We start from the raw sequence: 27,776 nt of genomic DNA, 5'->3' as shown, positions 1-27,776 counted from the left end.
GTATTTTAAACACCCACATTGATTTAACCGATTTTTGGTCTTCTTGAAGAGTGACTAATTGTAAGTCCTATACTTGCTTGTCTTTCATAGCGTTAAATTTCTTCATCATTGCCTGTTTCCATTTCTCCTTTTCGGGTTCAGACAGTGCTTCCTCTACTGATTTCGGTTCACTGTCAGCTGACAAGGAGAGTGCAAGTTCTTCGGATCACCGATTTAGTTGAAACTTTGTAGGTTTGTAGATTTCGTCATGCAGTTTAAGATGCACGATGTCGAACAATCCCAGGGAATTGTCTACTTTTTCTCTCCCTCTCCGGATATCTTATTGTGGACGTCTAATACTCTTCTGGTTCAAGTTCGATTGTATTTTCATATATTGAATTAAAACTTGCTTCAGAAGTTGTACTTGACATCTTCGATGTGAACATCTCCGTTGATTCTTCATTTTCTTCATTCTGCGTTGTTGCGTCTATCGTGAGGGTGATATTCTCATCAGTAAGTCTTCTTGTCCAAGGATGATGCTTGAATTTTCAATTTCTGTTTTGGCTACTCGAACCGGAAATTCGCTCTCAACAAAGTTTATATTTCGTGGCTTTAAAATTTGTTTCGGATTCTTCGAGTCTACTAATCTGTTTCCCTTTGAGTCTGTACAGTATCCTACGAAAACGCACTCTTTTGCCTTCTTATCAAATTTTCCCCTTTTTCTTTTATTACACGCATAAACGTTTTACAACCGAAAACTCTCAAATGTTTCAGATATGGTTTTTCGTTGTACCTTTTCCATTATGGCCTTAGAAGAAGAGCGATTCTTCAAATATACCGCTGTCCTTACGGCTTCTTCTCAGAACTTTACATTTAATTCCGAGTCGTGGAGCATGCGCTTTGCCTTTTCAATGACTGTACGGTTTGCACGCTCTGTTACATCGTTTTGTCGAGGGTTATGAGAAACAGTCGTTTGACGCCTTTTCTTCTAGAAAACTCTTCATTTGCTTGTTTACGAATTCAGTTCCATTGTCGGTCCTAAGTATTTTATTATTTTTACCCATCTCGTAAGACATCCATGCCTGAAATACTTCAAATACTTCCGTGACCTGATCTTTGTGCTTCAGGAAGTAACTAAACGTCATACACGAATAATCATCGATGAAAAGAAGTAAATATCGTGCACCTGACCAACTCGTGTCTCGAAATGGACCGCAAACGTCAACTTTGTACTATTTGTAGAATTTCCTCCGCTCTTGATATTTCTGCGCTATCGTAAGGTAGTCTGAGCATCTTGCTTGATTCAGAATAATTTATTCCAGTTACCAAATACTTATGCAGCATAGTAATGCTCCATTCGTTTAAACGATCAAGCCTTTCGTGCCATAAATTTTGAGAATCGATGCTGTTTACGGCGTTATATGCTTTCGCTGGATCGATATCCAAGGCGTAAAGCCCATTTTTATTTGTGGCTGTGGCTACAACTTCTCCATTAATGTAAGTTTTCTTTCCGATATAATTTACAATTCTGTTTACCACAAACTAATATAAAATCTTTATTGGCTAAGGTGCTCACGGACAACAAGTTGGTATTTAAATTTCTTGGTATAGTAATAAAGAATAAAAAAGAGTAAGAACGAGTAAAAGACTCATCGGCTCTTGCTCGTCACGTGGTTCGTTCGAATCCTTTATATATTGAAATCGTGGATACAGATTAGTAATTCCTTTTAATTTAAATCTGGACTCATAACCTGTTGTAATATTGTACCACAGTGGATATGCTGGGTAGAAAATAATGTACTCAGTATTGATACACACAGCACGCAATACAATAACGTTCAACAATTAACAGTAGGTGTCACGATTTAAGATCGTTGATAACGTAGATCTAACACGTTTTGTCTATGATATTGCTGCCGTCTATTCGATTTCGGTCTTTGATTTCGCATTAGACTGATGTTAGGCCGCTTTGTGACCATATTCGCCATATTTGCTACATCGAAACGGAAAACATTTTTTGGGGGGCTTGCCTGCAATATTCGATGAATGCCATTTATTTCCCTTGCTATAATATCTCTTGGTTGCAACCATTGTTTACTCATCACGTTTCGTTTTGGATTTTTTTCGATCGAATTCTTCAAGTATCCTTATTTTGCATTGTTCAGGGCTCAGTAAATTTTCGAAACAGTCTGGGAGACTATTCAATATTAACGTTGTTATTAATTCATCGTTAACACCAATTTCCAGAGTGTCTGATTTTCAGATTATATCGAAATTGAATTCAAGTGTTCATGTATATCGTCTTCTTCTGACATCCTCGATACTGTAAGAGCGTGAAGTAGCGTAGCCTTTTTAATCGGCCGTATCGAGGCATATATCTGCTTTAGATTTAACCAAATTTCACGAGATGTTAATTTAGCAACTCGCTTCGCAATTTGGAGCTATTGCATTTTCTCATTGAGTTATTGCAGTAGTATCTGTCGTCGGTTTTTTTAATTGTGTCATTTACATAACCCCATCCGTCACTTTAGACTAATAAAGCTTCAGCTTGGACACAGGAGTCATAATTATCTTTCGTAGGTACTTCAATCCTCGTAGAATTTATAAAATTACTCGTATTCACTTTTGCACTTTAACGAATACTTCGATTAACCTCACTTTTTGCAAATAGTAATATTTTCACTCTAATTTCGTTTCACTCGTGAAATTGTGCCCATAACCTGTTAATATACTATCAAAAGATGGAAGTTGAAACAAGATGTCAATAATATAACCACGTGTTTATAGCGATTAATATAAATTTTATTAGAGATCTATTGCACATGAGTATTGTACACCGTATTCACGAAGGCCTACTATATTCGCAATATGACATAATTAGTTTCATATAGTTGTTTCAACACGCCGTGGCTCCTTAAGGCACGAAGTATTTATCGAGAGAGCGCGCGTTAGTAGACACGGGTAGTGATGTGAATCTTATTTGGCAAGGCCTTTTTAAGAAAATAATAAAAGTGAGGCTAAACCAAACGTCGCGCACACTTACGGGATTCGGTAACGCACGAATTATTCCGATCGGGTGATTCGACACGAAATTGATTATTGTCGATTGTGAATACATAACCGGTGTGTTTAAGGTTCTGCGAGAGTCCATGACGTCCGTAATTCTGGGACGAGATTTCGTAGCGCGAGTGGAACCCTGTATTAACAAGGGTGTGTTAACAGTGAGAAAGGCAGAGGATAATAATCGAAAAAGTCATACCGAATACAGTGAAGCGAAGAATAAGCCTCGAAAGTCCGTGTACATCCGAGAAGTCCATCTCGGAGAAGATCGATCAGAAGTCGAATCCAGTCTTCTAGCATCTCTGAGCTACAATACCGTCTTAAGTCATTCCACTCAAACGCGATCCTACTTATCTCTTAAATGGATCTCATGTCTGATTTCGATGATTTTGAAATCACGAAATTAATCACGCCTACCTGTCCCAAGAGAATAGAATTAGGTTATCTAGTTTGGTTAGTTTAATCGTCGAAGACAAGACGTGACATCAAAAATATACCATCAGCTTTGTAAATAATTATCCTATTTTGATTTAATACTATACTGCATATAATTAAACCATGATTTGAATAAATCTTCCGATTCATTCAGAAAATAAATATTTTCTGTTAAACGTTTGAGTCGGTATAAAGTATTCTATTTATTTCATTTCTGTTAAACACTATCTTAGCTTATCTAATTTCTGTATAGAGTCTGTTATGGTGTCAGAGGCAGAAATTCGTATGGATGTGTACATATATTGTATACGTAAAATTGAATGTAGTAATATTTTTTGTCTTTGAAAGTAAGGGAAATTGCTAATTTTATCAAGCAGATAAGTTGTCTCAAACGACATCTTCTATAATCGGGTTTGATTTAACAGATATTTGTCATAAATCTTTTGTAAAATGGGGTTCTTGCAAACAAAGAATACTAGGTGATTTTTCTTCATAAGCCTTCTGATATTCAGAAATCGTGCAGAGTAATCGTTTACGTCTCATTATATAAGTGTATATGAAAATCATAACTCGTACTAAGTTATGTCACTTTTTGTACGAGAAAGCAGTGTGGGAAGTTTATACTTTTTCTCTGATTTCTTCGTTGTTCTAGTAATTCTAGTGAAGCGAAATAGTAAAAGGAAATAATAGAGGAAGATAGGGTTTTCGATATAGTATCTAGCTATCTCTGGTGTTAGAGGGTTAACGATGGATTTGGCAAGGAAATTCTTAAAGTTTAACACATTGAGCGCCGGCCTCATTCGCATGTTTCCGAACAACGAGTAGCTAAAGAAAATATTTAAAACTTACACATTTTCTTAAAATACTATATTTTGATTGCATATTCGTCATTCTGTGGACATTTCACTATTACACTAGAATCATCGAAATCTCTCGAATATTGTAATGGAACAGCTCTTGATATTCTCCTTTGATCCAAATCACTATCACTGTCCTCGACTTGTATGTCAGAATCTTGCGAATGTATCGAATAATCTGATAGAAGATCAGCAATATACTCGTTAAAAACTTCGCTCATATTATATGGATAAAAATTTACAGAACAATAAGACTTATTATATTGTTCAACAAAAAATGTAAACCTACGAAAGAGGTACTAACTAAGAGATACACTGCTTGAGAGTGATTTTTGCTTTGATTGTTTCTGAACCATCGTATACGTTTTATTTTCGGAGTATAACAAACGCAAATTGTTGTAAACATGACAAGTGAATGCAAATTGACGTGTAAGACATCCATAGAAGCAAGAAAAAATCCTCATCATCGTGGCCGGCGCTCAATGTGCTAATATAAAAAATACGGAAGGAACTATGATCCTGTTATATTCGTTCAGGGAACGCTCACTTTGAGTTTTCCTTTTATCGTGTATAGTTGAGAATAAGAATTTGATACTTGCTTTCGAGGCAGATAAATCTCTTAAATTCCTGATTAATTCCGAGTAGGAATTCCATTGTTGAACTAATTGGTCTCTTAGTCCGACAGATTAGTGCCTTTGAATGAGAGTTAGGAGAACTTTCCGAGATATCTTGTGGACTAAAAATGTAACATAAGATTCAGGGCGACCACTACGCGGGCAAGGATACGCCCTTGGTCTAATTATCTTTCAATTCGGACAATGAACTCCATGTGGCAGCTTCTTGGTTTTCCTTAAAACGAGTGTAAGTTTCTTTGAGTCCTATTGATTAAAAGGAGGCTTACGTCTTGTAAGACGTGATGGCTTCATCGTCATCGGTCGATAATGTTTGTCTTTTTTAAATAAATAGTCAGCAGCCGCGAGTTATACCCCGTTCAACGAGAATTGGCAAGAATTGTAAACAGCTACACGTGAGCGATGCGTGATCAATCTAAGATTGAAACGTAACGTTTTACCATTCTTGAAAATTTGAATAAGGTTTTAAAACTTGATAAGTATTCATTATCTTATATAATTATATGATGCGTTCTTATTGCTTCTATTAGCGCAATTTCATTGTCATTCAGCATGAAAGGAAGTTTGGAAAGATGTAGTTATTATTAATATATTTTCTTTGTGTTATTGGTTTTTATGTCTTATATTTTTTAATATTTTTAAATATATTATATAGAAGAGGATTTTAATGATTATTATATGAATATTTCTTTAATCATACACATGTGCTTACACATACGAGCCATTGAAAAACCAAGGTGATTAACTCGATTTTTCGAATTTAAGATTTTTATGTCAAAGCACTTGATTGATACATAACTTTTTATATTTAAACTAAATTTCTTTAATAATTATGCTCAACGTTACAACATGACGAAAACAAGTTTTAGTTTTAAAACTAAATCTTTAAAAAGAATACCTATTATTTCATTCATTTCTTGACCTTTCCCTTCGTCTAGCTAATAAATTTCATATGACGGTCGCTTGGTCTTAGTTTTCAAGATATTTGCAGAATGCAAAAATCTGTATTTAAATTTAGTTTGCTTCAAAGTATACGCAAAGTCAAATCTCGTACATTGCTTAATAGAACTTAAATTATATTTAAAGCTATCGTATTATTGTACACAATATAAAGCTAAATGAACAAATATTAATAAGTAATAAAAATATTTTTATTATATTTCTTGTCTTTGAAAAATTCTTCTTACAAGGTATTAATGTGGGAAGACAGAACAGAACTAAATTCAGTAATTTTATGAAATTGGGAAACTTTGTTCTATTGCTTTTCTGCTTATTGCGATAGAGCTCGGTATATATTAGCGTACGTATCATTCCGTTAAATAATTTCCAAACTAATTTAACGAATTTCAATTGTATAGCGGAATATTTAATAGTGATATTTTTGGCTCGGGTATTCACTCGATCCGCAGAAAAAAAAGAAAAAACTGTCATATCTTTTGGGGATGATTTCACAATCGATGATAACGACAATGATAATAAAAATGATAATATAGTATGACGATGTTTAAAAAATACTCAGAGAATAGCACCTGCTGGACAAACTCTAAACCAACCTATTTGTCCATAATATGTTTCTCTCAACACGGAAGAGGATATGGGAAAAGTACATAGAAATGAGAGGACGGAATCGAAACGACGACCAATCTTCTATCAAAATGTAACTACCTACACACTATTAAAAACAAACATCGAAACTGTAATTAGGATCTCCGCTGTCAAGAATACGGTCATAGGAAAGAATGCTGCATTAAGGCATATTATTGTGTGAAATGTGCTGGTGATCATCCAACGCAGGAGTGAAAAATAAACACACACCATATACATGTTTCCTCTGCAATGGTCCTTATCCAGCAAATTGTAAAAGCTGTTCCATTTACAAGACGCTTCAAAAAACGAGAGGGAATATCCCGTCTGAATGTCCAGGAAATAATGCAACAAATCCGATTCGGTCACCTAGCTATCTGAGGAAAAATTTGAACTACAGAAACAACTTATAGCAAACGCAGTAAATACATCCTGAGCAAGAAATGAAACCCGAAATTTATGAATTTCTAAGTAAATTCAAAAAATGTTCGTGCAATTAATAATTCAAGATAGCACGACAATAAATCTTTCCACTATTGTTAGAAAAAATTCTCTACCTCGAAATGCATGATGCGATCAGACCAGTAATTTGGAACGCCAAAGGATTGCCCCAACGCAAAAATGAAATACATCTGTTCTTAGACGTACGCATAATTGACATTTTACTTGTCTCAAAGACCAACTTCACAAATGAAAATCACATTAATATTTTTAATACATGATTTATCAAGCACAACCCAGTGGAAAATCACGTGGCGATAGTGCCATAATTAGAAGAGGAAATATGGTGCGTAATGAAATGGCGAAATACGAAGAAACGTGTTTACGAGCGACTTCCATTAAAATCTGTCTAACAGTTTTCTAATGATAGACGTAGTGTACTGCCCATCTAAACATCAGATAACTAAAGATCAGTTTAAAGAACGTTCAGATACCTTGAGTGATAAATTTATTACCAGAGGACATTTCACCGCTGAAAAGTCTCGATGGGGTTCCAGAATAATCAATTCTAAGAGTAGAGAACTACAAAAGGCTTTAGTTACCAGTGGTTACCGAACTGTTAGCTCAGGAAAACTAATATACTGGCCCACTGATAATACTGAACTACCTTACGTCCTCGACATATTTATAACAAAATGCTCTATAGAATATTCGCATACAGGATAATTACGACCTACCATTTGACCACTCTCCTATTATTGTAAAGTTTACAACTGTAACACTTAACCAAGGCAAGAAGCAAGCGTTTTATAACAAGTATATGGATTGGAAATGAATTAAATTATATTTGAAAAAGCACTTAAATCTTGCTATCCCGTTGAAGACATCCACGGATATAGAACATGCAGCACAGGATATGACAGAACATCTGTAACACGCAGCATATATTGCCATACCGTAAAAAGCACAAAAATTCAGCGACAAAGTTTTATACTTTAAATACGTGAAAGAAAAAATTCTTGAGAAACATGGAGAGATAAGAAAAATAAGAATCTACTTATCAAATTCAGAAATGATAATGATAATAAACGATAAGAACAAAATATCTGAAACATGCTCGAAAACCAACTTCTCGGTGAAGGAGGAACTTCTGTAAGATTCTTGCTCAGTTATCGTGGGCTCTTCGCCGGGCTGGAATAAACCGAACGTTTTGAAAGAACGTTAAAGTTCGCACTGTTCCACTATTTCAAGAAAAGTTCAACGTAGTCATTGGGTCCAGCTATTGCGAAGTCGGCCCTGATCTGATAACGCACTCTTCACGTACAGTGGTCGCATTCGGTATCTCGTCTCGTTGGATGAACTATAGCATGCACGTTTGTACCTCGTGACATTCCAACTACTCGTGAAGAATTTACGACCACAACGGAATGCCTGATTTCAACAACGCTGGTGTGTAATCCTATTAAGTATATCGCACCACCAGAAATCAAAACCGAGTTTAATCGAAATAATAAGGAAGTTCCAGGATACGATTGCATAACGGCTAAACTGCTTTTAAAGGGTTACCCCAAAATGCTATAATCGCAGTAGACCAAATATATAATGCAGTTACTGGATTGCAGTATTTTCCAGTCCAATGAAAATTTGCAGAAATTATAGTAATATCCAGATCCGTAAAACCACCACAAGGAACTGCTTCTTACTGGCCTATATTCTCACTGCCGATTCTTTCAAAATTGCTAGAAAAAGGTATTCGGAAGAGGCTATTATCAATCATAAATGACAAAGATATTATTCTTGCACACCAATTTCGTTCCAAACTGAAACATGGAACAGCATTGGAACAATTACGTAGAGTAGTCGATGCCCTGGAAATATTTCTGAAGAATAAAAGGTTTCAACTCTGCAACTTTCATGGATGTTGACCAGGAATTCGACAAAGTATGTCACTCGTGATTACTCTTCAAACTGAATGTTAATTTACCACATCGTTTCTACAAGTTCCTTGAGTCATACTTCTCGGAATGTCATTGCAAAGTCAAGTACAGTGGAAACTACTCAAGTATCAAGAAAGCCTAGCTGTTGCCCCTCAAGGGGTTGTTTTAATCAAGCAGCCGATCTTCCATAGACTGAAAGCGGAACAACATTTGCGGATAACACAGCAGCTGTGACAGTACACGAAGATTCAAGTACGGTTGTAAAATTCTTACAAACAAATGGAAGTTAAAGATTAATGCAAGTAAATCGACACATAGTATTTCCTATATAGTAGGAAATCAAATGATTTAGGAAAATATTCAGTCGGCAATAACACCTAAGTTAAGGGAACTTCACTGGGGTTCCCTTTCTCGTATTTATATTCGTTTTATTCTTGTTAGTTGGTCACTATTGTTATTAAATTTTTATGAGTATGTTGTCATATGAAAATTTGACAGAAAAAGAAAAAAAAGATCTGTGTTCGTGTAGGATTCGAGTAATTTTTTGGCAAACAATTTCCTTTATTATAACACATTGTAATGTCTGTCTTGCGATTCAGCGATGCGCATAAATAAAAGAAGCTTGTCGAAAGTATAAATTCGGTACAGTTTAATTATTTCGTGTTCTGGTGTGCAATCTCTGTTAACGTTTTATGCGAGCAACTTTTACTTCATGGCGACTTAGTTTGAAAATCGGTAATTTGTTATTATACAAGCAACGTCTCGCGAAGATTGTCTATAATGTCGAAACGATGTAGGTTTATTTCATGGAATTTAACGAGGGCTTCGTACAATGTTATTTTTGCGACAGAAAGTTTCAAGCTATGAAATCGATAACTGTACCGATAAAACGTTTATTAATTTATCCTTATAATTTTAGAGGTCGAAACAGGTTGGTATTCAATATACCAAATGTTCATTAGATTATTGGAGTAAAAGCAGGAAGTGATGGCCGCACTATTCCATTTTCATATCTCATTCGGACAATAGTTGAAACTTTGCCTATTTTAAAACCATCTTTTTCATTGATTATAGAATATTGTACTGAAACCAACGTTTCGATTTCTAAAGTAATTCCAGCAATAAAACAATTACTCGTTTTCTTTGTTTTACGTAGCGAGAATATTTTAGCTGTGAAATTAAAGGAAATAACATTCGAGTACTTCCATAATGTTGAAAGTAATTCATTGCATGTAATGGCGACAGTTCTCGATCCGCGTTTTAACCCTTTCGCTACAGCGGATGTTGCTGCGAAGTCCCTCCCGTAGAACGAAACGACGTGTCAAAGATGAAAACATTACGATTATGCAGTCTTTGGCTATAAAGCTTGCAATGCTTTGCAAAGAGAGCTAAGAGGAACGGTAGCACTTGTCTTAACCCTTTGCACTCGAGAGGCGACCCCCAGTCGCCATTTTAATCAGAACCTAAACATCGTTAACTAATATATCAAATTTAAAATTACCCAACAACGCGTGGAATCTCGAAGTAAAATAATTCTGTCTTAATTTGCATACGATTTCTTATTTATCGTTTTAACCCTTCGATGACTGAACTGTTTGACGTTAAGCGTGCGCTGTGGGAGCCCCCACTTCTTACAAACGGAGCACGTTTCGGCAATATTCTAAACTAATTGTAAACTATTTCGAAATTATTATTTTATAAAACTATACAGAGTTCATAGCCCAGATTGAATGATTATGTGAGAACGCATATAATGCGTTCATAGCTCAAATCGAATGGTTGTGGGAGAACCCATATATGGGTTCATAGCCCAAATCGAATTGTCGTGTGAGAACTCTTATATGGGAGTTCATAGCGCTCAAGGGGTTAAAAATATCGTCAACTGTATGGCAGAAAGTCTTCGAATTATTATTTTTCTGTAACGAAAAATTCGCAACGAGTGCAAAGGGTTAATTTTTTACTCAATTTTTGTGGCCGATGACTATAGTCATCCGTAGTAGCGAAAGGGGGGTTAACCATTTGCATCATGGCCCTACTTGAGATGCTGTGTTCATCAAACAACTACAACGTTCAACCGACGACTGGCCCATATCACCGCGCGCGGTCGGTCGTATGTTCAGTAAATGACTTCGGAATTCTTCATGGAGTTTATTTAACATGATACTTTTTAATACAATAGGTACACAATGTTACATCGCAAACATCGCATTTTACATTTTTTTATATAAACAAAAAAAAAAGAAATTATTTTACAAATAAAATAAAACATAAGTTAAATTTGTCAAGAATATAATGAACTGTTGTAGGCGAGATGCTTGCAAAAGGGATCACACGTGATCTGTCGCATACGAAGAATATTCAGCGACTGGTAATGAAAACTAGTCACAGCTCGCGGAATATTCCGCGCTCGGTGATAGGAGACTGTCGTGATTCGCGGATTATTCCGCGCCTGGATGCAAATGGGTTAAAGCGTAAAGGTTTATGTTCGACGCGTTTCGACAATATCGGAAAACCAAAAGCGTTCATAAATTCTCGGGTTTCAAATATGTTTCTCGATAACATATCATTCGAGTAAACGACACGTCTCATTCTGTCCTTTTTTCGACTACAAAGTTAAACAAGAAAGTATAAGTAATGTATATGTTAGTCGGATAAACGAATTAGATAATTATATGCGAGAAAGTTACATTGATTATATCCATTGAAATATTGGCGAATGAATAGAACAATGTATCCCAAACTAGCGAGATTGGCAAAATTAATTTTTTCCTGACCTTTCACGCCAGTACCGATTGAAGGGATGCATTCAAAATCAAGAAATATAATAACTACGAAAGAAGTAGATTAAAATATACTGCGTTAATTAAATCTTACTATTAAATAGTTAATACAAGTTTTACGTACGAGGAAATTGATATTCCCAGCATTAACTGAATGAGAATTAGGAAATTTGTCTTCTAGATGAATCGTTGAAAATAGTTACAATAGTTGTAAGTAAATAAAATCAAGTATTCACATATCATATCGTATACAATAGTATATTAGCCTTTTGCACTCGAGAGGTGACTCTCAGTCACCGTTTCTTTCAATGCTATAACTCAAATAATGAATGATGATAATTATATTAACAACTTCGCACGAAATATCGAGATAAAATAATTCTATTCGTTCATTTCTCACGCAAATGCACGATTTTCTTTTTTTATTTTGGCATAAAGAGTACCAGCGAGCTTATGAAAATCTAAGAAAAGCTTCAAATTGCTGTTTGCAACGAAAAAGTCTTCGAGTCCAAAAGGTTAGGAAAGGTATCGAATAATGGTAAGATGATTAAAATCAACAGTACCAATTCCACGTTTAACGTGCTAGAAAATGCAATTGGTTGTTCAAATTATTATCCCTGTGCACTGGAAAATTTCCTCGTTATAAAGATATAACAATTCGAAGCTTTTCTTATATTTTTCTTACCTCGGTGATACCATTTATGTTAAAATAGAAAGTGAAAATCATGTGTATTTCATTTCAATATTTCACGTGGAGTTATTTCTAATCTAGTAATGTCTCATACTCGTTACACAGGCTTCCAGGTATTGAAACAAACGGTGACTGACAACGAGAATTACCGCTCGAGTGCAAAGAGTTAACTTTAAATATAATTGTACTACTGTATGTGTAGTATAAAAATGATAATCCGAACTACTTTTTTATTTAAAAACTTTGTCGTAATCGTTAAAAACTCTTCTGTATTATTTCATTTTGCTTTCCTTATTTCTCAGGTATAATCACACGTTAGTTGTAATTCTAATAGGCAGAAGGGAATGCGTGAAGAAATATGTTTATAACAGTATCATTCCAGATTTTATTTTATTCGTATCAATGAAATTGCGTCAGTGAAAGTAATAAAAGAACATACAATTACAAATGTATTTGAGAAATGTATTTAAACATTTATAACAATTTATTGTTTGTACCTATTATAGAATAATATTCGCAAATATTTGTTTAGTGTGTACAATAACGTTTGGCATCCATTTTGTTAAATGACAAGCACTGTTGGATGCAATTCATATATTGGTGTCAATAGGCAATTGTATAAGGCCAGAATTTAATTTTTAGTCGATCAGTTGAATTTTTCTCAATTTTCTGAAAATTTTCTTTGTCGTTTTCTAACCATTTATTTATAATGCTTCTCTGTTCATGGATTTTCGTTGGCTTCGGCTTTACTGCGGTAAGCTTTTGTTAGTCTACGTATTTATTACTTCCAGGATAGTCGACTCGTTTTCTGGATACTTTCGTTCCTTACATACCATCGTGCATTTAATACTGATCGGAATAATATTGGTTGTTACGCGGTGTATATGAAGTTATCCCGTCTTGGCATACCCAAATGAGCCGTGAGATTGGTATTTCTAAAATTTATTACGTGATCGTAAAGAAAAAGGCTATTTTCGAGTTGGAGTCTAAGAAAATTTATTTATCTTATTTATTTATTGAAACTTACGGACAAAGCCCTTTTTGGTAAAGTGATATATAAAATATGCACACACCAAATAGGAAAATCTGTACAGCAGACAATAAAAGGTACAACAGCATACACCAAGTTACATAGAAAAAAATAAAATTAAGCAGAACAGGACTACGTAATAATAAATAATGCCACGAAACGATGGCAACACGTTGTTATGTGATCCCTAACAATTTTAACAGTTCGGCCTTAAAACTGATATTATTAGAAAAAAAGTTAACTTTTGTAAAGAACCTGTTTGCTAAGTTGCAGATTCTGGTTATAGAATCAAGTGGTGAACGACTGTAAACGGGGGTCATAATGAGCAATGAATTTCTAGTATGTCTTGTGGGAATGTTAAAATTTAATAGTTCTAAAAGCTTTGGACAGTTAACTTTACTATTAATAATACTATGTAAAAAACTAAAGTTAAGGTAAACTGAACCTGCGAATTTCTAAAGCAGGTATATTAAACCTGTCCAAAATGTCATTGTAATCGTGTTCAACACGAGACATGGGTTGTCCAATTTTGAAAGCTATATGACATAGCAAAACGTGTTGGATCTTTTCCACTACATATTTCCATTTAGTTGCACGAGGTGATGAAATAACTGAAGCATATTTTAGTACAGGATGAACTAACATATAAAATAAAAGTGTAGTGTGATGTTTAAATTCGTTACTATTCCTAATAACGAAACCCAAGGTAAGAAACGCTTTCTTGGTAATAGATTCAACATGTTCGTTAAACGATAAGTTGTAGTACTTAATTACCCCAAAGTTACGCACAGAGTTGGTGTAAGGTAGAGTTGTGCCATTGATAGAATACTGGAAATTGAATGTAAATTTCTTCATAGTAAAACTGATCACTTGACACTTATTTAAATTTAGATCCATACAGTTGATGCAGCACCATTCCATAATTCTATCAATGTCAGCTTGGAGCTCGGAACAGTCGACGAGAGTACGTATTGAACGATATAGCTTAATATCATCTGCAAATAAGGAGCAAGAGGATGTACGTATAACTGAAACTAAATCGTTTATAAAATTTAAGAAGAGAAGAAGGGGTGCAAGATGAGACCCCTGAGGAATACCGGAAGTAACGGTTATATATCTCGAAAGACCTCTTACTCTTACAATTTGATTACGACCATTGAGGAAGGAGGAAAACCATTGAACCAAATAGGAAAGCTTGAGGTAAAAATTAGACGAAGTGGAATATACATATCGATAGCATGATTAAGAATATCATAAAATTTTAACGGCATTGTCCAAGAAGAGATTAGTCAGTAATAAGTCCCAGTGTAGCGACCAAGTTCTCACTCTTGCTAATAGATGGATTCCACTCGGTAAAGCCTCGACCTCCCTTAAATACAAGTTCCTGTGCCACCTATAAGTATCCCTGATCTAAGGCAGGGCCTGCTAAACGCAAGCCTTACTGATGAGTCCACTAGTAGACTCGGCACCAAACGCATCCCTTCCTTTTCTCGTCTTACTAGAGTCTACACTAACACGAAGCCCTGCTAGTGTTCTTCCCTGAGACGTTTGAGATGTTATGAGGTCCACGCGGGTTTGGGTAGGATTTGATAGTGCTGCTACCCTCTTCTCAATGTGTCGCGTCACTTACGAGACATTGAGCACTTCGGTGGTGTAATAAAGCGCAGTTTCTGGTGTATTTACACTTTATTACACGTTTTGTGAGTTGTATGATGATTGTGTGCAATGTATCGTCTCAGCCTTTGCCGTTTCGTCTTGCTTCGTCCTCCGTTTTGTCTTCTCGTTTTATGTGTTTGACTGAGTTTCGATAACGTCTTGATGTTTTGCGTTTTACGTCTTACTACCGTCTTGTTCGCGTTACTCCTCACTGTCTTCTTGCTTGTTTTACTCCTCACTGTCGTCTGTTCTCTCACTCCTCACTGTCGTCTGATCTCAAGTTTTGGCTACTGCCTATCGTCTCGTTTTGTCTAGTCTTGGTTTGCAGTGATTGGAGGAAAATGAGTGTAGGAGGAGGAAAATTAGAGTTTTTTCATTGGACAAGGAGTTTTGGGGGGCACTTGGGTTAGGAGAGGGAATATGACAGGGAAGTTTCTCTTTTCGGTCTTGTTTTCTTTTGATTTATACGTACGTCTGGTTAGCATTTTCGTGGGTCAGTCGCACGTGCGTCCCGTCTGTTGGATCCGGTCTCAAGTATTACCGTCATTAGTCCTTGTCCCGATTTATGATTGTCGATTCTAAAGAGGAACGGCTAGGCGCACCTTCCACCTATTATTGCCGTCGCAACAATGTTGTAGATGCTGGGAAATGGTAGTAGGTGAATTCGTTGATTCTACAAGTCCTGTTTTCGTAGGAAAACAGCCCGGGAATCGCACACAAAGCCCGCGCATGGTAGCCGCGCAGAAGCGGACCCGTCTTCAGCAACTGGAGCGGTCTCGACAGTAGACGAGCCGCTTTGATAGCCACCTAACGAGGGTGTGCCATCCATCCGAGGCTATTTACTTATCTTTTTCGGGTCACTTGGAGAAACGGCTGAAGGGGTAGGCAACCCCATCAGCCGTATAACGCAGAGGCAGCTTTTAGCTTCCCCCCCTCTTACAAGGAGTACTTGCGGCGGGACCCACGAGAAGGGAGATGCTTGCTAACTATTTTTCTTTTTTTTTTCTCACACACCACAGACTCCATCGCGAGAGACATACAATTGACATGCAACAAGAGACATGCAACAGAGCAACAGCTATACCATTCACAGACATCATTCGACCAAAATCACACATTACCGCAAACGTTCGCTGACAATTACACTGACACACACTAAGGCGCATACTAGTCATACTAATATGCGCCTTTTCTCTTTCAATCAACCTCGCATACTCCGGGCACTCAACGGGCAGAACCGAGTGGTCCGCACTCTTTTATAATATAGAAATATTTAATATTAGAGATATAAATTTGTATTAGTATTTAATTTCTGAAACAATTAATGAAAATCAAATTCGGGAATAAATTTTAATAGTGATAAAATTAATGCCAGCAATAGCGGTCTTTCAGTTTGCAATTCCTGCACATAGCGGCATTTTTCATTTGTCCTTCAAATGCCCATTCTCTCCACACCTTTCACACAGACGCTCCTTCATTGGACACTCACGCATCATGTGCCCGAACGCAAAACATCTGTAACATCCCCCCCTCTTCCAACCTTTTTTTTTTTTTTCTTTTTTTTTACGTGGGGAGACCTTCAAAAGATACCCGGCCCCCCTAGGGGAGGGGGGCGGGGTTATATATGTACCCACTAAAACCCCCCACGATGGCCATCCTTGCGCGATATCGGAGCGTCCTGGATTTCGCGGCGACGCAATTGCCAGGGCGCGCCCCCGCGATACACCTCCAAGGTTCCCTCCCGGCGAGACGATAACTCGCACTGCGACCTAACATTCCTGTGCACGCATACTTAGATACACGCGCGACGCAACGAAACCACGCATACACACATTCCTCTAAACGGCGCCACGCGACCACGACGCGGAGCGGCCGCACGGACCACGACCTCCCGGACAGGCAGGCCCCCAACCACCTGTCCGTGGTCTGCCCTACCCTTGGATTCGGCGAAAGCCAACGCATTGAAATGAACTCTTCCAACGTCAACTCCAATCTTAGATGGTATTTGCTGTAGGAGTCGGTCCATCGCCATATTAAATATGATGGGAAATAGGGGATCCCTTTGTTTGACTCCATAGGCAGGTTGCAGCACCTCTGAGTCCCACGTGCCAAGGTCGTATGGTTCCTCCTATACACGTCCATTACGTACTCTCTCATTGAGCTTGGTACCCCCATGATGAGTAGAGACCCCCCCCCCCCCCCCTCCTATGGTCCTATGCGAGACCGAGTCGAAGGAGTTCGCAATGTCCATACAGGCCATGTATAGAGTCTTGAAATTCTGTCTATGGTATCTTAGGATCATGTCGAGTAGCAGAGTATTCTCAGCCCCTCCGTCTTTAGGTACGAAAGCCTTCTGCCTCTGGTCGAGTTCTATCCTGTCCGTCAAGCGCCTTGCCAGAATCTTATGAAAAGTTCTGGTCAAGACAGACGTCACCGTTGTGTTCCGATCTCTCCGCACCGTCCTTCCTAGGGATCAGGATTATCCTGGCTCTAAGTAGGTGCTTAGGCAATTTTCCAACCACCAGGAACAGATTAAATATTTTGACCAAGATGAGAATTGGGACTGCTTCTAAGCTGCCAGGAGGTGAGACCGTCCGGGCCTGGACAGGTCGAAAGCGCTGGTAAGGTAGCTTTGACTTCTTCAGCCTGACTGGGGCCCATAAGTCGTCTATCGCTGGACGGGCAGGCTTGACAGCAGAGAACACGTTCCTCTCCTCTGTCATCACAGTTTGCCAGAACCATGTCATCTCAAGCTTGGCAGATGGTATGTCTTCGCATTTGCTTTTGAGAATGACCCATAGACATTAGGTCGGACGATGACTTACGAAGCATGGAATTATCGACTACACGGGCGCACGTCGCGCAGGCCAGTCGGTACTTAAGAACGATCGTGATTATCACGAAAACGATTATGTTCTGTTTAGGTAACGACAAGGATGAGAGAGAATGAATATAGAGTGGATATATTCGCTTCAAGTTAGGTAGCTTACCTTTGTACAGATAACGCGCACATGAGTCTTAGTCTAGGAATCTATCTTATAACTATTTATAACTACTTACATCGAAACGCACGCATCCCTCGTCATCCAACGATGATTTCCAGATTAAATCTTGAGAAACCTGAAAAGCTGAAAGGAGAATATATTAATATAAATATAAACCAGAAGGAAAACGAATTAGTTAGAGGAAATTTCTTCCAAGCACGCTGGGTTCGGGCGTACTCGACGCACCTCGCCTTCTGCCTTGAAAGAGTCCTGTCTGGCACTTTGTGATCGGCAGGCTTTTTGTCTTCAGATGTAGGGGGAAATACCTTCAGGAGGTAGATCTCCAGCTATTACGAGATAGTGCTGATATTCCACGATGCGACATGATCGCAGATCCTTCTGAGCTGGACCGAGTGAAACGCACTCTTTTTCCGGTCTTGGTGGAGAAACTCTGACCGCAATCTGGCTTTCGACATTAGTATAGAGCATTGGTATTAAGCTTCTCGAATGCTATTATTGGGCCGGATGGGCCTGAGAGCTCGCCTGCTGATAAAGCTTTTTCATCCGAGGCTTTCTTTGTGTGTTATCGGTTTCGCCTCCGAAGAGGGTACTCACGACGGGAACCAACGAGAAGATTGCTACTTGCTAAACTGTGTTACAGTTGTTAATTTACTAGGCACTAGTAATAAGCAACAGCAGAATGACAGGGTTATGTGGTAGAAAATGTAAGTTTATTGAAATGCACAAACAAAATATATATGTATACAGAAGATGAAGAAAAACTCTAGAGAAGTCGAAGCACACGCAGTTGCTCTCTCCGAAGATTCTCTATCGACTAACTGGCACACAGATGACAGAAAAACATTTTGGGGGGCAGTTGCCATTTCCGTACTCAGGTAGTATCATAAAATGAGTTAACCTATAGGAGGGAAGCAGCACCGCAGTGAAACGCATACTCTTGCAGATAGAACTATCCCAAAAACATGGCGTACAGGACACTCTTTAATTTAGACTATGATCTGCGAAAGGACTGGTCTTGGATCCTAGTACCGGCATGCCGGCCCGACACTTCAATCGACCGCCTTAACCGTTTGAGTGCCACGGAGCGATTTTGCGCTTCTCCTCTGTCTCTCGAACAGTGCCAGCGCTCTAGGCTGCGAAACCGATAACCGCGACACGCTCGGTTTTTGTCGATGCGCGACTTTACGGTTACCACTCCATTTTAGGTAAAAGTAATGAATGATACTAGTAAAAGAACGAATTTTAATTTCAGTTATAATATATAATATATAATTAAAATGCACAAATATGCTTGTCAAAGCATAATGCATGCAAACCTTTTTTACATTCTACACAAATTAGTCTAGACCTTTTTATATTACTGTTTTTTGTACTGCAAACTACGCAGCGCCTCAAGTTGCATCCTGGTAGTTTTTCTAGTCCGTATACCTTTTTCCCCCTTATGTTTCATTCATTTTCCCTTCTTCCTAACCATTCATGTTCTATTTCCGAAATAATATTCGATATATATTGAAGTCGTGACATTGCTTCTCTTCCCACAGTTTCCTTGTACAACAAATACGAATTTAATACCATTCTTGTAAATATATCGAAGGTCACTTTTTTCCAATACTTCACTGTACGACGTTCGTCCAGATAGGTATATAACATTTTGTCCGATTCGTCTACACCACCCATATAATTATTATATGAATTAATAATCTGTGGTTTTGTTTTTTCTCTTTCTCTTCCATAGCGATTTTGAATTAATGTTACATTCGCTGCCAATGCCTTTGTAGAAATTAACAAAACGGGGTTCTTTGAACTCTTTTTTTCACGATGTGCACATAGAACTACCTCGGCATTGCGAAAATATTTCGTTTCTCCAACTTTTAATTCCTTAGCTTCCTTGGGGATATCTTTCCTATTTCTCCTAATTCTTCCCGTTATATAAGTATTTTTTCAATGTAAAAATTTGGCTAACGCAGTGCTTGTAAAATAATTGTCAACATATACGTGATATCCTTTATCTAAACAATCAGCATCTTGCAATAATTTTGTTACAACGTCATAACCAAGCCCATTTTGCGAATTCTTTGATTGTGCACCTTTATAACAATAAAATGCTACACAATATTTTGATATTGCATCACATAACATCCAAAACTTAATACCCCATTTATGATGCTTCTTGTTGGGTAAATATTGTGTAATACCGGAGTGACACAGTGTTCCCACTAAAGACTCATCGATAGATAACATTTTGTGTGGAGTGTAATATGTTTGAAAGATCCGATTGGCGTGCTCAACAATCGGATTGAATTTAGCACATGGATCATATTTTTCGTGCCCCGGTGGAAAACATTTTTTATTATCAACGATATGAAAACATCTTAAAATATTTTGAAATCTGTTCCTTGAGAACACCTTCTTAAACCAAGGAATTGCTCTAGAACTTTCAGTCCAATATGAATATATTGTTGGTCTATTTGTTATCCCCATTTCCAATAGTCGAAGTTCGTATTTCCACTTGATAACTTTTTAAATTCTCCATAATCTATGTGTTATAATATGGCAATTGTTGTAATAATTCTATTAATGGGTTCATGATGAGCTTCTAAAAATATTGTTTTTTTTTCTGGTAATTTTTGTGATTTTTTGGCGTTTTTTTACATTTCATACGTATTGATACTAGGAAAGGCATACTTAATCATTTACTATGTTAATATCCTCGTTGTCATTGATTACCAGGTTACCTTAATTAATCTCCTTTTTCTACTTACTTTATCCTGCTGCTGAATTGCTTTATTTCCATCTCGTCATCTGAAATTATAGATTTTAGTTCTGAACTCAATTTTGTGTAGATATTTGTTAGTATCGTTTCGATATGATCCATGAATATAAAATATTAGACATTAATAGATGAGAATAGTTGATTAATAGATGATTAATATTTCGTAAATACAGTTTTTAATGTGAATATGAAAGATACAAAGCAAAGGGCAGTTTGTCTGTTAGTCGTGGTGTTAAACGGCTGTTGCCTTTGTTTATGCCTTCATTATATATGAGCTGGTTACTTTCGATATTACTCGTATTTCACTGTTCCGAACAGATATGACCGAGCAGTTATCAGCGCCAGGTATTCACGACACGATTCATTATAGACTCTTGACGGTTATATGTATTAGTAGGAACAAATTGTTCAAAATGTCGAATTCTACAACAATTGTAAAAATTACGGACAAGCACTGTGATCATCGTGGAACAGGCCATGGAGACCAACGGTTGGATCTTCGTATCCAAACCAGACCTGAAGTGGCCCAAGAGTAATACGCCAATATCGGGTTCCTCCCGACATCCCCCACTGGTTGGCCCATGCCCGTTTCGTTGGTATGATGAGGTATAAAAATTCGCAACCAACACCTGTCGCTATATCCGCAATGGACCAGGTGCGACAAAGCAGCGCAAGACGCCGAGAAGATTAACACGTTCAGTGCGACGCCGGTCCCTGGGGGTCCCTGGGGGTCCCTGGGGGTCCCTGGGGGTCCCTGGGGGTCCCTGGGGACCGGTGCTGATCTTTCCCCATGGCCGGCTCCGGTCCCTGGGGACCGTCGTTAAACTTTTCGTGGGACCGACAGTATTAAAGTTGAAAGATAAATATCACCTGAATGAATGTAGTCAAATATACTTTTAACGAGCTTTATTGAAGCATTCTAAGCAAAAGTGTGGCTGGGATTTACACATGTAACAAAATGTAACAACTTTTTTTGTTCAATTTTTGGCTTTCTTAGACCCAAATAATCTTGAATTTTCATCGTAACAACCAGAACAGTATTTCCGAACTTTATGGACGTCTCCTTCCTTTTTCTGTAATTTATGAACAATTTTTCCTTCCCGAAGTGGAATTTGTTCATCTACTCGCTGTGTCAGTCCATTCACCAATTGTCTCCGAAATTCCGTAACTGATATTTTTTGTCCGGTTACTTCTTGAAAGAGGAACAGGGAATTGACCACAGCACTGTTGAAACATAACTCAAAGACCAACTTTCTATACCATTTGAGAGTTTTCCTCAAGAGACTACTATACGCACACATTTGATCTGACAAGTTAATAAATGTTTTTGCTTTATTATATTCAACTATAATTTTGGGTTTACAGCAAACTCCGGGTTTTGTGTTTACGTTTATCATTTCACTTGAATGTTTTGTGGACAGGACCAAAACATCTCTCTTGTCCTTCTATTTTAACACAGTAATACCCTGATTATTTTCTTTAACGATAACTTCTCCACGTTTCAAGTTAGTTTCTATCACTTCGCTTGGGTTTTTCTTACGATGTGCACGAAGTGTTCTAATCAAATGTGTGTTTTTGTCTATTAGGCGATTCGCCAAATCTATACTGGTGTACCAGTTGTCAGTACACAATGCGTGGCCTCTATGAAATAAGTTTTTCAATAGAGACATTACAACATTTGATGGGGTTGTATTTTCCTTGTCGAGAGCTTTTCCGGTGTACACGTGACAGTTATACGTATATCCATGACCACAACATAATTTAAATATTTTTATACCGTATTTGTGTTTTTTTTGTTTCAAATACTGCCTGAATACAATGCGCCCGCGGAATGGGATTAGCGACTCGTCAACGCATGATACTTCTGGTGGATCGTAATATTTTTGAAAATTTGTATTCAATTCGTCTATGATGAATTGAATTTTTGATAAACGGTTAGTTGCGACAGCTGCTTCGTTGTCTGCGAAATGCAACATTCTCGTGAGAATTTCGAATCTGTCTCTGCTCATTACTGTTCACATTTGTGAAAATAATGGATCTTGAGACCAATATAGACGTAAGGAGGGAAGGTTTACCATACCCATCCATATTATCAGCCCAAATAAACGCTTCAGCTTATTTTTCTTAGTCGGTGTCCATTTACCTGTACGTTTAGAAGTGATTCTGCATTGAGTAGCATAGAGGTTTGTTTGCTCACTGATGTGTTGAAGTATTTCGTCTGTAACGAAAAGTGCATTAAACTCTTCTGCTTTCGTACAAATCCGCACTTTCTCATCAGTTGTTTTGGCAACGGAGGTACGCGTAAGGGGCATAATATTTGGCTGATTCCCTTTTGGATCAAACCATGCATTTCCGTCACAGATTTCATTAGCACCTGTGCTACTTCCCCTTCTTTCCATTTCCATTTCCTGGCCTATTGAAATATCATCTTCTAATGATGATAGTCGTAATACCCGGCGACGTCTGAACGATAAGAAAACTTCGCTTGATGTATCACTGTCTTCTCTTTCCAACATTTTCGGTTTTATGGGCGATAAATATTCTCAAGAACAAACTAAATTTTGTACTCTCGAACGATCTGTAGACTTCTTTGACTTTCTGCTATCTGAAAGCTTCTTGAACGTACGCACGCATTGCCTGTCCCATTGTCTCACTCAAAGAGAAGGAACGAAACTTTTCCTTATCTCGAATACGACTTCAAAAGCGAGGCCCCCTACGCAGTGCGTAAAATCGCATGCTGAGAAGTCGCGGATGATATTACATTATCGCATCATTAGAGAGATCGGCGCCTCGCTCAACGCGTTAGGAAACAATACTTGTGATCATCGTGGAATTCTTACTACATGGACACACAAAAACTAGGTCGAGTATTATTATTGTTCCGTCAAGGTAATAAATCTGACCAGTAGTTACGTACAACGAATCTGGTCGACTTGGAAATCGTGCTTTATTGCCAATCAGATACAGTTACAATGAGTGGCAAGGTCTCGTTTAGTTTCCTTTAGACACAGTGTGAAATTAGGAACCGAGAAGGGGAACGTGTCTTCGATTCGCCAATCGTTCAGTTGTTACAAGAATTCGTTATAAGAATTTTGACAGAAATGATATACCTTCCTTGGTTAATCAAGAACAAGTCATGAATAAGGTGTACTTTCTGATTCTTTTATGATAATGTAGTATCGCAGGATTTCCACCTCGTGTGTAGGTGATTTTAATTTGGAAGGTCGCTGAGGGTTCGAGGTCCAGGTCGGTCGGACAAACCCTCAAAACGGCCATGCGTCAGTCCCTTAGCATGATCATATTTGAACATGTTGGGGGAGGCTTTTGGGGAAGATATAAAGGAAGACAAAAGTGGTTAGCGGACAGTTCTTGTGTAGTTTTAAGGAAGAGTTCTTGGGAAGAGTGATTGGAAGAGAGTTGTATTCTAGTTGAAACAGGCTGAGTTGTAATTGTGTTGTTAAGTCGAGTTGTACTCTTAAGTTATAGTTGTAGTTTATATATCTATATTCGTAGGCTTAATCGTCACCACATATTGTATTATTATTTTATTACTAATAAATAGTATTATTTACCACCACCCAAGTTTCTACAATAAGTAGAACCTAAAATTACTTCCAAGATCGTTACACAAATTAACTTTTCTCTAGTGTCTGCATAGTCATTCGTTTTATAGAATTTTAGACTTTTAAATTACCACCAGTACTAATTTTTCCTATAATTGTTTAACATGTAGGAAGGTAGATTGTCAGAGTGTAATCACAACACTTGGTTTTCCACTTCTCTACTTTTCCTTTATTTTACACGACTTGGCGTTTGCGTAGCAGAACTTCACTCTTTGACTGCTCAGACAGATTAGTCTAAACTTCTCTCAATCGGTCGAACTCTGTTTGAAAAGGCGGGAAACGCTCTGATTGGTTAACGCCGATTTCGGTTCGTTAACCAATCAGGTATTTTAGCTACGACTAATTGCAATCCCTACTCCTTGCGCCCTTGGCGCGCTTCTTGGGAAAGCGCGGGAGCGGTCGTGGAAATTTTTGATGACGTAGGGGAATTTCCAAATGGGCCCGCGGTGCGACTAAACTTGCCTGTGGTCCTTTCGCCCTTTTGCAGAATCCCTCGAGGCTTTATGGTACCCGTATAGGCTGTTGAGGCCCGGACTGACCGAGTCCGAGGATTAACGGATGTGTTGCCGTAAAAGCTTTGAATTTAGATTAAAATAAAAGCCCTCAAAAACAGCTATGTAACAACGCGTTCCATAAAGCCTCTCAGCCCTTTTCTTTCGCGCGCCGAATGCTTCTAGGTATGTGCGTGCTTTTTAAAAATGAATTTGTTAAACCTCCAAACAGAGTTTACGCTTTGTCGTTGTTCAATCTTCTCTGGATGCCTATGGTTGTTCCACTTCCTCGTCTTCGTCCTCGCCTTGGTCATCTTCTTCGACTACCGTGATACTCACGGCTCTCGTCTCGTCGGATGCGACATCCTCGTCGGAGCTGTTGACGGCAATCATCTCGCGAGAGTCAAAGTTCCTGGATCCCGTGGACGAACAGTCCACTGTCGAACACAGACTGTCGAACAGTCCCGTGGTCGCTGCGGTGGACGTTGCCGTGGACGCAATCGAATTCCTAGTGTCGCCCTTGGCCTCTCGTGACTTCTTAGTCCCCATCGTCCTTAGGAAATCAACACCACCGAGTGTAAAACCGCGCAGCTTTTATCCGCCACAGTAGTCTCCTTTGGGCATGCCGCCGCCATGTAACCATACCCTTGGCATCCATAGCACCTCATGCTCTGCTCTTTCGTCGGACACGCTGACAATGTATGATTACCTTGCTTGATCCACGGCTCAAACACTGCCTGAACGTAATATCTCTGCCTGCTGCGCCTTTGTTCCCCGCTGGACTGGCCTCCTCGCGCTGCATCTCCGAGGATTTGTTCCACCATTATGGAGCAAATGTCTTAGATTTGAATTGCTGCATCCGGCTCGGTATCGGCGGCTTACCCCACCTGTACAACAAATACGACTGTCGCAAATAACTGCTCATGGATGTAATTATGATCTCACGGGTTTTGACGGCCTCCTCCTTCGATGCAACCTTGCTCGTTGAATCCGCGTTGACAGCGTCACCATACAAATCATACTGATCGGACAAGTATTGTGTGCGTTATCGGGGCCTGCCAATTGGCGACCACGTCGTACCTCGAGCTAACGCTGTATAACGGCTTCTCGAAAGAGATGTTGCTGTACTTCCTATTGTTGCCACTGCAAGGGAAACGGATGTATAAGTGTTGGACACGTGGCTTGGAAAAACCTTGCCCTCGCCGTTAAAGGATCATTGGACAAATTGGACCTACCCTTGCAGGAAGCAGCTCACTTGGCCAAGCCTCCAAGTTTTGTTTAGCAACCAGCGTTACCAGCGGGGGCCACGAGGAGGTGGAGCTACCAGCTTTCGCGCAGTCCCAGCAAGTTGGCGATTGCCAATGATCCTGCACCGTCTCGGTGTCTGGTGACAGATACCAACTGCGTGACAGATCACTTACTTCTCCGCCTTGATTATGGTCTTCCTGCGGTGCTTGTCCTGGTAGAGTCCCTCCTGGCCATTTTCGTCGCGAGTCCCCTGTGATGCTGCTTCCTTCTTAGCAGCGGTTGGTCCTGTTACCGGTGGATCCTGTTTGAGTCAATCTTGCGCCTCTTCTTGGTCCTCTTCGGGTTGCTTCTTCTTCGTCTCTGCTTCCTCTCCCTCCGTGTTCCTCTTGATTTCCTTTGTTCTTCTTTTCCTCGTTATTTCTTCACCTTGGCAGGGAGGACGAGCGAATTTCCTGAAGTGACGAAACGCCTGCTTGGATACGAGTATCCTCTCTTCGACTGGCCACCTGAAGCTGTGGGCATCGAGCTCTTTCTTGAGTGTTCGCCGTTCTTCGGGAACTACGTTGTGCGGTGGTCGAGATGGATCCAGGTGTTGCTGCTCCTTTCTTTAACGCTGTCGAAGTACGCGTATGTTGTCCGCTTTTGTCAGTCGTTCGTCAGCACTCCTGCCAAGTGGCCATGGCCTCTTCCCGGAACCTCTTCTTCCTTCATATATCTTCGCTTTGCATTTCTACTAGCAAGTCGATTGGCATTTCGCCTGCTATGACTTGGAGAACCTCTGTGGATGTCATCCTGTAGTCTTTGTTACTTGAAGGAGAGCCATCCTTTGCGATCTCTCGAAGATCTTCTTTGTCTTTTTATTGATTTCTAGTTATCGGAGTAAAGAGCTCTCTATACAGTATGCTTAGAGCTCTTTGTCCGCGACCCCAGTTTGCCTTTGCCATTTTTGCGAGACTGTTGAATATCTTCCTGCACTTGTGCGATATTTCGTGCACCTGCTTTTCAATCCTCAGGCCTCGTTCAAGATGGACGTTTAGATATTTGATCGATGCGTGTTTATCACATTCTTCAAACCTTCCATTCAGCCTTTCGTTCTTCGCTATCGTACTCATCATCTGATATTCATATTCCGAAACGCAATTCCATATAAATTCACCGGCTGAACTTAGACATCCTGTTACCATCGGTGAATATGTACTTTCTCAACTTCTCTCCAATCATCCTCATCGCATTCTACTCCTCACACACAGCACCATTATCATCATTCACGCAAGCTCTCTTCATTCTTTTAGCGGGGAGACCTACCACCACCTCGACCGCTCGGACCGGGCACATTCCGCATTGCAATCTCTCCTGTGGTCTCAGCCGCGTTCCCACCTTCATAACTATCCCCCCCCCCCCAAATACCCAAGTTTTATAAATTTCTTTTTCTCCATATCTTTCCCACGAGATGGGACGGCTGACCAAGGTCGACCGTAGCTCCTGCGGGGCCTCCTTAGCAACAGTTGGTCCTGTTCACGAATGATCCTGTTTGGGCCAGTCTTGCGCTTCTTC

General features: G+C 39.0%; 1 protein-coding gene and 2 pseudogenes across 1 annotated transcript; 1 reads left to right on the top strand and 2 right to left on the bottom strand.

The window, feature by feature from the left end:
• The first annotated feature begins 7,265 nt into the window (after positions 1–7,265).
• On the top strand, positions 7,266–7,823 carry LOC108553458 (uncharacterized). The gene is made up of 3 exons (XM_017908355.1): positions 7,266–7,338; positions 7,419–7,606; positions 7,710–7,823. The coding sequence occupies exons 1-3, from the start codon at positions 7,266–7,268 to the stop codon at positions 7,821–7,823; spliced, it is 375 nt and encodes a 124-aa protein (XP_017763844.1).
• Positions 7,824–19,533: 11,710 nt separating this feature from the next.
• LOC108553457 (piggyBac transposable element-derived protein 4-like) lies at positions 19,534–21,424 on the bottom strand (annotated as a pseudogene).
• A 413-nt stretch (positions 21,425–21,837) lies between these two features.
• Positions 21,838–23,376, bottom strand: LOC108553456 (piggyBac transposable element-derived protein 1-like; annotated as a pseudogene).
• Positions 23,377–27,776: the final 4,400 nt, after the last annotated feature.

Source organism: Eufriesea mexicana, unplaced genomic scaffold (assembly GCF_001483705.2).
Source record: "Eufriesea mexicana isolate 0111107269 unplaced genomic scaffold, ASM148370v2 scaffold10550, whole genome shotgun sequence".
Taxonomy (NCBI): domain Eukaryota; kingdom Metazoa; phylum Arthropoda; class Insecta; order Hymenoptera; family Apidae; genus Eufriesea; species Eufriesea mexicana.
The sequence above is the reverse complement of the archived record's forward strand: the minus strand, read 5'-3'. Positions and strand labels throughout refer to the sequence as shown.

Bases quoted from the DNA above. Each gene is read 5' to 3' on its own strand.
- LOC108553458 (XM_017908355.1), top strand. From the start codon at position 7,266: ATGATTTATCAAGCACAACCCAGTGGAAAATCACGTGGCGATAGTGCC. The intron at 7,339-7,418 runs GTAATGAAATGG...TTCTAATGATAG, and splicing joins TAGAAGAGGAAATATGGTGC to ACGTAGTGTACTGCCCATCT. The intron at 7,607-7,709 runs GTTAGCTCAGGA...ATTCGCATACAG, and splicing joins TTACCAGTGGTTACCGAACT to GATAATTACGACCTACCATT.